This window comes from Gopherus evgoodei, chromosome 1 (assembly GCF_007399415.2).
Source record: "Gopherus evgoodei ecotype Sinaloan lineage chromosome 1, rGopEvg1_v1.p, whole genome shotgun sequence".
Lineage (NCBI taxonomy): Eukaryota > Metazoa > Chordata > Testudines > Testudinidae > Gopherus > Gopherus evgoodei.
Window position 1 is genome coordinate 362,273,978 of NC_044322.1, and position 11,787 is coordinate 362,285,764.

Sequence of the window (11,787 nt, forward strand, 5' to 3'; positions counted from 1 at the left end):
CCATGTGCCTATAGTGACTTATTTGAAAAATTAAAATCTGCCAAAACACTGGCTTGTCAGGTCTGGCAGATGGTGGCACAGCACTGATAATTTCCATGTCTGAGTTCAGCCACGAGAAAGCTGAGTAGGATTTCAAAACAAAAAGAAAAAAGTCAACTTAACATACCTGAGTTTTTCTAATGCCTTCAATAACTAAATTCCTGAAGCTGGATGTCAGCTGACTTCCTCTCCCCATTAGTGACACAAATAGACATTTTAGGTATCTTTTGCCTCATCTCTCTCTCATTTCACAGGTGTATGCCACCTCCAGCAGGACAATCTTAAGAGGAAGCAGCAGAAGATGAATTTGGAGCTGGGCAGAAGTCATAGAAAGTGTTCTAGTTGCCTCATTCCTTCAGTTCTGTACTTATCTAACCTGGATTCTTCTCAACCAACTCAGAGCTCACACAATTTTATTTAAGATCCATTTGTAATAGATGTCAAGTATCAGAGGGTAGCCGTGTTAGTCTGGATCTGTAAAAGCAGCAAAGAATCCTGTGGCACCTTATAGACTAACAGACGTTTTGGAGCATGAGCTATCGTGGGTGAATACCCACTTCCTCAGATGCATGTCAGACATGCATCTGAGGAAGTGGGTATTCACCCACGATAGCTCATGCTCCAAAATGTCTGTTAGTCTATAAGGTGCCACAGGATTCTTTGCTGCTTGTAATAGATGGAAATCCATGCAATTAACGGCCTGCTACACTACCATCAAAAGCAGGTTCTAGCACAGCACTGGACTTCAACTTAAGCAGTTTGTACCCAAATGCCACAAGCCTATGTCAGATGGAGAATGTGAAAGAGGCAGCAACATACTGTATCAAGCTTTGTTGTGTCCTGTATTAGGCTGATATGGCATCATTTTCTCTGATAAGATAGCTGCAGACAGAGACTGTCCAAAGGCAAACTTGTTGGCTGATCCAGCTTTTGAGGCCACATCCATGCCCCAGGTGCAGCAGTTCACACCTGGGACCCCACTGCTGAAACTTTATGCCAGTATGACAAACTGGGATGGGGAAGTTAGTCAGAGAACAGAATAAGAACAGCCTCTGGGGAGGGACGAAAAGGTGGAAAAAGTGATAGTTTTTAACTGCCAAAATGCCCTTCCAGTAGCAGTTTGTGGCCCTCCATCCATTTTATTGGTAGAACCAATCAGGTCCATCAGCCTGCCACATGTAGTTTTTAAAATAAGTTAGTGACTGTTGGAACACAAAAATATAGATGAAACTGCACCAAGGCTTCTGCCGGGGAAAGGGGCCCAGATAGCCCAGGGAATCTTAAAGTATAAGAAAAGAATAAATAAGCAATGAGAAAGAGGCTGAGCATGCTCATTTGGCATATAATGACCAATACCCAAGAGATAGTCTGAACATCAGAAAAGTGAAAGTTAGTGTTAACCATACTCATGCAGCAACATGCCATTGTTGCATATGCAGTCAGTCAGTGATAAATCCTTTTGGACTGCAAGCTCCTTGAGGCATAGACTGTTTGAGGGCCTTTTGGTGCTAGTTGTCAGATAGCTGAAAGCAGATTCCCTTTGGCCTCATGCTTAAGTGACCGTCCAAGAGCCCAGTCTGTGATTCAGCGTAGTCTGATACAGTAACAGGTTAAGGAAAGATATGAACCTATATCAACACAGGGACAGAAAAAGGTAACTCAGAGGCACTGGGGCTTAAGTTAAGCTTCCTAGTGACAGCTTTTCACAAGCAAGGACACCAAGTGACCTGCCCTGTTTACATGAACAGGATTTGCTGCTCTCTGCTGGCGCCAATATGGTAGGAGTCTCACTCTCAAATAGAAAACCTTCCAAGAAATTAAAAAAAAAAAGTCTGAGTTTGTATGGATTTTCTCCTAGAGCTTGGTGCCAAGGATGGCAAGTTCAGAAACAGCCTCAAACTGCCAGAATGATTGAAACTTCAGCCAATTGTGTCATTGTCTGCAAGGGGAAAGATTCTGTATTCAAGCGATCTTGTGACACAGCCTCTAGTTTAAGAAGATTAAGCTTTGATTTTAAGATCTGCTCTAAATACATGTTGAGGCATAACTGTTCTAACCTAACAAGTTGGAAGCCCAGGTGATCTTGACAGGCAGTATGTTAGTAGGTGAAGATCTTCACTTAAAGATGAGTATTTTCTCTGGCAAGTTACATACACTAGCGGGCTGCATGGACATCCAAAGCTCTCCCCGTGCCACCCAACCCACCCCCCAAAAAAAGTCTCTAGGAGGCTCACAGCACTATCATTAATATAGTCCAACCAATGGATATCAAGGTAGAAGAGTTAAGTCAACTAATTTTAAAGCTCTGATTAATGGGATATCCCATCTCATAATCAGCTACCAGAAGAGATGACGTGCATGAAACAGTGTGCCATCCATTTGGAAATTACATTCCCCCAGAGGTAGACTGAGGTTGTTCAAGGAATCTAAACCAAAAGTTGTTACCTAGGCAGTTGCAAATCAAGCCCAAATTGTAGATCAACTGACAGGCTGTCATAAACAGATAAGAGTTAATAGAACAGAAGTACTTCATATCTCTTTTGTCTGTAAAGGGTTAACAAGATCAGTGAGCCTGGCTGTCACCTGACCAGAGGACCAATCAGGAGACAGGATACTTTCAAATCTTGAGGGAGGGAAGTTTGTGTGTGCGCTTTTAGAATTCGGTTGTTGTTCACTCTGGGGGCTCAGAGGGACCAGACGTGCAACCAAGTTTCTCTCCAATCTCTCTAATACAGTCTCTTATATGTCCAGAATAGTGAGTACTAGGTAGATAAGGCGAGTTAGGCTCATGTTTGTTTTCTTTATTTGCAAATGTGTATTTGGCTGGAAGGGTTTTAATTTGTACTTGTATGCTTAGGCTGGGAGGGTATTCCCAGTGTCTATAGCTGAAAGACCCTGTAACATAGTCCATCTTAAAATTTACAAAGATAATTTTTACTGTTTTTCTTTAATTAAAAGCTTTTCTTGTTTAAGAATCTGATTGTTTTTTTTATTCTGGTGTGAGATCCCAGGGGATGGGGTCTGGATTCACCAGGGAATTGGTGAGGAGAAAGGAGGGAAGGAGGAGAGAAAGGTTAATTTCTCTCTGTGTTAAGATTACTTTCTCTCTCAGGGAGAGTCTGGGAGGGGGAGAGAGAAGGAGGGGGGAAGGTGAATTTTCCTCTGTTTTAAGATTCAAGGAGTCTGAATCACAGTAATCTTCCAGGGTAACCCAGGGAGGGGAAACTTGGGAGAGGTAATGGTGAGGGAAAGGATTTACTTTCCTTGTGTTAAGATCCAGAGGGACTGGGTCTTGGGGGTCCCCGGGCAAGGTTTTGTAGGGACCAGAGTGTACCAGGCACTGGAATTCCTGGTTGGCGGCAGCGCTACGAGTACCAAGCTGGTAATTGAGCTTAGAGGAATTCATGCTGTTACCCCATCTTTTGGACGCTAGGGTTCAGTGGGGAATTATACCATGATATAGGCTGAAAAGCTGAGTTACCTGGAATTGTTTTCTATAGACCCGTATCTACTGATGTGTTTGTATAGCAATTTAATCTGTGGATACAATTTAGTTCTATAATTTTTTTCACCATGGCAAAAATATCTAATGTGGTGTATTACTATTTGACACACAGAGTGAAGACTCCTATGGAGAAACTGTTATGACTATTACTTTATTTGAATGTATATTGATTTGACAGGCAGTCAGACCAGACTCCTCCAACCCCAAGTACACTTTACTTTCTGAACTGAGCTCAAGCCATTACATTAATCAGTTGAATTTCTGATTAAAACTAAGAAAATAAGGAGGAAAACATTAGTAACAAGAGGTTTGGAATCAATTGTTTAATATTTTTCAGACACTTGAAAGGCATTAGTGTATTGGTGAGACATGTTCTCTCTCAATGTTTAGAGTAAGCCTATCTAGCATGCTAACCAAGCATGGTATAGGAATATTTTTGACAGCGAACCCTGGCCAGTAAAAACTCATTCTTTAGTCTCTCTTTCATGTCAACCCATGCTCTTAGGCCTGGTCTACACGGGGGGGGGGAGGGAGGGAGGGAGGGGAAGGGAGGGAGGAAATCAATCTAAGATACTCAACTTCAGCTACAAGAATAATGTAGCTGAAGTCGCTGTATCTTAGATTGACTTAGAATCACATACTTTGCACCCTCATGGCGTGGGATCGATGGCCGTTGCTCCCCTGTCGACTTTGCTTCCGCCTCTTGCCGAGCTGGAGTTCAGCAGTTGATGGGAGAGCAATCAGGGATCGATTTATCACATCTATACTACATGTGATAAATCGATCCCCAATAGATCGATCGCTACCCGCCAATCCAGCGAGTAGTGATTTATTACCTATTCATTTAATGATGCTGCTATCTGTCCCTATGATGCCAGCCAACACTAGGCTGGAACCAAGACATAGGTTCAATCTAACATGCACTCTAAGCACATAACTACAATAACTAAGGTTTAGAACTTTGAAATGTCATTCATCACCAGGATTTCTAGGACATAGTAAGAAAACTGCAGGGCACGTGGTAGCTCTGGTGTTGTACGGCAATCATAGTTTGCAGCAGTCAGCTCTGAAAATACAAACTATCCTTTTGGGAGACATGTAGGCAGACATGTAGGCAGAAAGGCACCACGTCTTAAGATGGATAAACATTTCTCGCCCACCATCCTCATACATATTTAAATTCGATGGATCACAAGTAGCATCTAAGTTTTAATTCCTACAGACAAAAGATTGTGAAATCTGTCATGAATTCCCATGTTCAGCTGTACTTTTAACTCTAGGAACACCAAGTTTCCTAGTAATTTAGGGTTGCACAAACATCCCAGCACCTCTTTATCAATACATACCATGACTAATTAGCATTGCAACTGATCCATCTCCCACTAAAGTAACAATAAAAGAAATACCAATCTGACTTATGTAAATGTTGGTTTTACTTTTTGTAGACTACCAATCTCACCAGGCTCCTTGGGAAATCAACCTCTGGAATTAGCTTGTTTTAATTGACTAGCAGGCCTAATAGGTTTCTAAATGTTTCAACTATTAGTGATGTGATGCCTTTGGATAGTCATAAGAGAGGCTTATTTAAATTTGTACAGCAAGTTTTCTCCAATGTGACAAGAAACCTCAATTGAGTAAGTATCAAAACCATTTGACAATACAGTAGGTTAGCATATCTCCACAACATTTATGTAACAGTGAACCTATGGGGCTGTCTAGAATGATCACCAATAGACAATGCATGTTTTTATGCCCCAGTACAAAGGCTTAGGCAATACTAGAGCTGACAACTTATTGATTTTATTTCACATTTGATGTGAGTGACAAAATGGGGAAGCAACAAGTGCCTTTAGAATAATATTTGATTTTAAATTAGTAAAAAGAAATAGGTGGTGGGAGGTCATAAAGGAAGACACATTAGCATGTGGTGTGAGAGATATGGTATTGAACAGAGTACTTTGGAGGGAGGACTCATTAAGCAGATCCCTTTTGATGGGATCAATGCAAAGAAGATTTTATATATTTTGTTTTATACAGACTGGAATTTCAAATTTCTTGACATCACTGTGTTGAGAGTTCAGCAACATTTGGCATGTCCACCAAAAGTTGTGCTGATATGATGGCAATTCGAAGGACAGGTGCAGCATAGTAACACTGTACTGTACAGACATCTGAGTGCGGATATTTCACTAGTGCCTAGGGATACAAGTTATTCTACAGTTTACTTCTGACAAGCAGGTTAAAGGTATTTCCATGTAGAATATATTAAGGTTCCTCATCTCTAGGAACTCTGACATCTCTCCATTCCCCCTCAAAAAACACACACCAAATGTGAACCCCCAGAAATTCTTACACAGCTTCTCAACCATCCCATAAAGCACCCCCCTCAAGAAAGTTTAGAAAACGTGCCTCACTCATCTTCCTACCTGGGCCTCTAAAGGGAACCCTATCCAGCTTCTCTTAGATGAAGATTCCTTGAGGCTAAGGGGGTGTGGCCAGCCAACATGTGACATGTCAATGGGGGTTTGGGGATCAACAGGACAAAGAGATTATTCATGTCATTCTGCTGTAGCTTTACTCTCTAAGGGCTAGCTACACTAGAAGCACTTCAATGTGCCTTGTGTGGCTGCGGCAAAGAGCTCTCCCAGCACTCTAAAAAACCCACCTCCACAAGAGATGTAGCTACCAGTGCTGGGAGCATGGCTCCCAACACTGGTGCAATGTCTACACTGGCACTTCACAGTGCTGAAATTTGCTCCAGTCGGGAAGAGGTGTGTGTGTTTTTCACATCTGAGTGAGAAAGTTGCAGTGCTGTAAAGTTCCACGCCCTAAGGCACGCCCTAAGCCTCTACCCCAAGTAGTCATTGAACTCAAAGCCACAATGACCATAGGACAACAATTTCAAGCTTCTTGTTTGTTACCTCATTTATTTGACCGGGCAGAAATCCTGTAGTCAAGTTTGAATTAGATTCCAGCTTCGATGTGTACCACTACTTTTGGCTGGTAATCTATTTCCCTCTCAAAGTTGCAGTGTATGTTATTGATCCCAATCCCTTAGCTATACCATTCCTCCCCTTGTTCCCATGCATTCACTCCCCCACATTTAAGTCTGTGCTTACAAAAAATTCAATTTTACCTCTTCAAAACAATATTATGAAGAGAGAAGTCTTTTAGAAGAACTTCCACAATTAAATCCAATACCTACTATGACTGGAGCTTCTAGGCACTACAGCACAAAGAACTAACAGTTAAATTCTACATTTTACCACAAGCTATCCAAGTTTCATTCAAAGCACTTCATAACAATACAGCCAGTTGCTCAAGTATACCCATTCAAATAAAACTACTGATCAACTGTAGCTCTTAAATGGGTTAAGATCAATGTGATCTTTTAAGAGGTGTTCATAAGATGAACACAAAAGGATGGTGCAGGTGGACAACCAGAAGAGAAGAATCCACTTTGCCTTGTATCTCAGTCATGTAAAGTCACAATGAACGCACTAGATATGTAGGTTAAGTGCTTAGCTTGCCAACTCGGTTTTATCATCCTGTGTTTCAAATGCAACAATCACAGGGAGCTGCATTCAGGCATTAGTAGTGTCAAACTATTGTAGGAGAAAGAACCAAATACAGAAGTGTTTCTGAATAGTCCTTGTTAGTTATTTGGAACTTCAGCCATTTCCCTAGTTTTTAATATCACATATATTTTGACTGCCTTCAATACTATGACAGAAGCCCTATTTCCCAAGGAAAATAGAGGGAGCAGCTTGTGTTACTATGATCCTCTCTTGCTAACTCAAAAAGCACCTGTCAGGTAGATGGAGAATGAAACCAGCTAGGATTGTGTCAGTTTCACTCACCACTTTTGAAAGGTGGGACAAGTAGCAGCTGTCAAGGTGTCTCCCCAGGGAAAGGGTGGAAAGCCTTGGCTTCACACATTTAGCCAGACTAAGGCACAAGTACTGTAGGAATAATCCTGTACCAACAGGGAATGGCCTACAGGAACAAACAGGCCATCTCAAATGGCAAAAATATGGCTATTTATCACCATAGGTAAAACATCAGTCCCCAAAGCATGCAAGTGACAACAGCATTTAGCCTATGGGAGGAAGTGCATGCAGCTCTTTATAAGGTATTATCACAACCCTGAGCCTGAAGTGCAGGGGAAAGAAAATGGGGGGAATGCCCACCCACCTCAAAATGCAAAACTGCATGCCTGTCCAGATTAACAAGAGCAAGAAAGACAGTTTCAACAGTAAAGGAAGCATTCATTCACAGCTATATTGTATTTTCTTTCTCCATTCCAGGAAAAGAACAATGCCTATCTTACTCTGTGCAACTCACAATCCAGCTCAGACTTTTTTTTTTTTACTAAAGTATTAGATAAAGTTAAGGTGGAGGGAGATTTCTCCCCCCAGTTCAAAAAATGAATAATAGGAAGTCAGTAACAGCAGACCCTGAAGCAGCAGCATTGTTACTTCTCATCTGCAACCTGCAAAGCAGCATCCTCCACCGCAGAAGGAAGAGATTACCGAGGATTTTGTAGAGCACCGAATATTACCAATAGTCAAATTTCAGCAGGGGAGAAAAAAGGGACAAATTATGAGCAGAAACAGGCAAAAAAAATCCCTTGAAGGGATTGGTTGACTGTTTACAACTCAGTCACGCAATTGCTTGTTCTTTTCCCCACCCCCTCCTACTGCAGTCAGGGACTGACAGAGCATGAACGCTGCATTGAGGAAGGGAGGGGGAGAAAGACTGCCTGCCTCCAGCCGAAAGCTAGGCTTGTGTCAGCTCCAACCCACGGAGATCAGAGTCCCAACTGAAAATCCTTAAACCCCCGCGCGTGCATTTTCTCGGGGGGAAGGGGGGCAATCAGCACCAGGCAATACAGCCCTGTCGGTGTTTTATTGTTTTTTCTAACAATTGCATTTCCTGGGGCCTCCTAGAGGCAGCCTCAGGGAACGTGACTTTACAGTTAAATAGTCAAGCCCCCTCCAGCCAGGGAGACCCCACTACCTATCCTAGCACCGCAGTCACACGGGAGCCCCCCACCAACGAACCGGGCTGGGCAGCGCCTCCTCTCCCGCAAGCTGAGCCAGGAGAAGAGCGAACCGCTCGGGCTCTGGTGGGACCCACCCAGGCTCGGATCCCGGGCTGGGGGATGAAGCAGAGAGGAGGGAGGGTGGGAGCCAGGGGGCAGAAGGGGGGGGGAAATGGCGCAGGAGCGGGGGGAGGGGCAGAGAAGGGAGAGTTGTGGGGGGAGGGGAGAAGCAAGGGGCGGGGCCAGCGGTGAGGGGAGAAGTGGGAGGATGGGGGGGAAATGGGGCAAGAGGCGGGGCAGGGGTGAGAGGGGTCGGGGCGGGAGCCCGCTGCAGCCCAGCCCGGCCCGGCCGCCCCGGGGGAGGGGAGCGGGCACGAGGCCCGGCCCGGCCCGGCCGCGCGCCCCCCCCCTCACCGTGAGGCCGGTGCCCAGCACGATCACGTCGTACTCCTCGTTCATGGCGGCGGGGTCGCGGGCGGGTCCGGGGCGCGGGCGGGTCGGGCGCTGCAGGCCGCGGAGACAGAAGCAGGATAAAATGGAGACGCCGCTGCCGCCGCCGCCGTGAAGAGACCGCGCCAGGGGGGTGGGCGGGGCCGCCGCTACGAACCGAGGGGGCGGAGCCGAGCACCGGCCCCTGTCAATCGCGCCGATTCGGCCCCCCCCGTTGGGCCGCTCGACTGTCAGTCGGGAGGCTCCGCCCCCACCCGTCGCTAAGGGGCGGAACGCCGGCCGTGCCAACGGGAATGCCACCGTGGTCCTGGGGGCGTGCGCCTGCGCGGAGGGAGGCGGGGGTTGCGCTGAGCCTGAGCCGGCGCGAGGGCTGCAGCGCGAGCCGGCCCGGTCGCTGCTGGTGCAAAGACGGAATTGCACATCCTGAGCCGCCTGCTGCTGCTGGGCAGAGCCGAGCTCCGCGAGGCATGTTGGGCAGGGCACAATGCATTTGCAGGGATGCATGGCAAGAGATTCATTGCACTGCGTGTATCGCTCCCCAGGCACAGCGGAAATCTCCTTCCCTGCACACGCCCTATCCCAAAGCCCATGGGAGTGAAATACTGGCTGGGGCGCTGAGATCACCGGGGAGCCATTCCTAAGCACCATTGTGCTGGATAAGCGATCCCAGTTGGCTTTGAAATATGGCTTTGCAGCGCACCATCCCTACCCCATCAGAAATGCCTTCCTTGGCGATAGAGGAGTATCCTCGCTCAAGTAGAGAGTCCATTTTCCACTCAAAGTAGCTGGCTTTGTTATAGAATCAGTCCTAGGGCTGAAACGGCCCACAGCCTGCAAGAAGTCATCCGGTCCAGCCTTCTGGACTACACTATGGATCTCGCAGTGGTACAGCTGTACCGCTACAAATGTGCCACTGTAAGATCTCCCATGTAGCCGCTCTTTGCCGGCAGGAGAGCGCTGTCCATGCCAGCACTTTTGCTGGTGAAACTTACCGTGGTCATGGGGGTGTTTTTTTCACACCCCTGACTGCCAAAAGTTTTACCAACAAAAGTGATAGTACCATTCTACCCCGATATAACACGATCCAACATAACACAAATTCGGATATAATGTGTTAAAGCAGTGCTCGGTGGGGGGAGGGCTACACACTCCAGCAGATCAAAGCAAGTTCAATATAACGTGGTTTCACATAGAACGCAGTAAGATTTTTTGGCTCCAGAGGACAGTGTTATATTGGGGTATAGGTATATAGGCAAAACCTAAGTTAGGACCAAGTAAACTTAGACCTTTCCTGACAGATGTTTGTCCAACCTGTTCTTAAAAACCTCCAATGATGGAGATTCCGCAATCTCCCTTGGAAGCCTATTCCAGAGTTCAACTATCCTTATAGTTTAAAAGTTTTATCTAATATTTAATCTAAATCTCCCTTGTTGCAGATTAAGTCCATTACCTCTGGTCCTACCTTCAGTGGACATGGAGAACAATCGATCACAGTCTTCTTTATAACAGCCCTTAACATATTTGAAGACTGTTATCAGTTCTTCCATCAGACTTTTTTTAAAGATGCTGAAAAGAGCCATTTTAAAAAAGTCTCAAACACATACAATTAAATAAAATAAAGTGGCAAATGAAACTGTAAGAGTCAATTCAGAGAATTTCATTTTAATTTTTTCTTTACATAATTTTTACTGGGCAACATCTGGAGCCACAAGTAAAGAACACAGGTTGGGTATTTGAAAGTTGAAGGGAGAAGATGGAAGCTAAAATCCTGGGACTTTTAAAATCAATATGAAAGCAGGATTTAAAATGTGTTTATTCTGAGTGTACAGTATATTAACAACCATCACCTGGTCAAACTAAAGTGAAATAATAGACAATTCTTGACTGCAGCTCCCCATTCAGGCACTTGTTTGTGCGTAAGGTCGGCTTTGGCTGTAGCGTAAAGGCTGATACTTACAGTTGGCCAACATTTTTCAAAATTGCAAAAAAAAAATTTTGCAAAAACATTTGGTTTTGACCAGAGGTTGAAATTTTCAGAAATTTTGGACCAGAAAAAAATGTCAACCAGTTCTTCAGATTATAGATTAAGTGCAGACTGCAAAATATTATCTGTAGCTTCAGAGATACCCCCAAGCCATCAGCTATTCTGAGAGAAAAAGATGGGATAATCCTTCTTTTTGAGATGAACAGGCTCACAGATCTAGAAAGAAAGACATATTTGCTATTTCACAAATGGACGGCTGCATTGACAGATATATTTAGTTAGATATTATTTATGATTTATGTGATTACAATGTGACTGACACCTTTGTTTTACTCACACTTGTTCTACAGTTGGACAGACAGAACTACGATCCAAATTAACAAAACACTCGCCTGTATTTAACTTGAAGCATGTGCTTAAGTCCTGTTGAACTGTATATGACTCAAGCATGCATTTATAATTAAATGCATGCTTAAGTCCTTTGCTGATTCAGGGCTCAGGTCTATATCAAACCAGTCTATGTAGCCATTCACACATTTTTACATCATTGGTAACTGCAAGACTTGACTGATATCTGTCTGTGTTCCTATCAGCCTGCATGATTTTGCTGGGTCTGAACTCATCTGCTCAGGGTTTTTTTTTTGTTTTTGTTTTTTGTCTGTTTTCTGCATACATAGATGTGCTTTGTGGAGTGGGTTTTTTTTTATAGGAAGCAGCTGCAATGGGGGCAATGACAGGTTATTTCTGCTGAGGACATGGCAAAAG

At 44.4% G+C, this 11,787-nt stretch overlaps 1 protein-coding gene across 1 annotated transcript in view; it reads right to left on the reverse strand.

Annotated features, from left to right (window-relative positions):
* The window catches only part of GDI2 (GDP dissociation inhibitor 2), a 30,631-nt gene extending 21,506 nt beyond the window's left edge, over positions 1-9,125 (reverse strand). Inside the window, exon 1 of the mRNA XM_030577816.1 lies at positions 9,003-9,125. Coding sequence (XP_030433676.1) covers positions 9,003-9,047 — 45 coding nt within the window. The 5' untranslated portion in view covers positions 9,048-9,125. The remainder of the gene's footprint in view (positions 1-9,002) is intronic.
* Between the last annotated feature and the right edge of the window lie 2,662 nt (positions 9,126-11,787).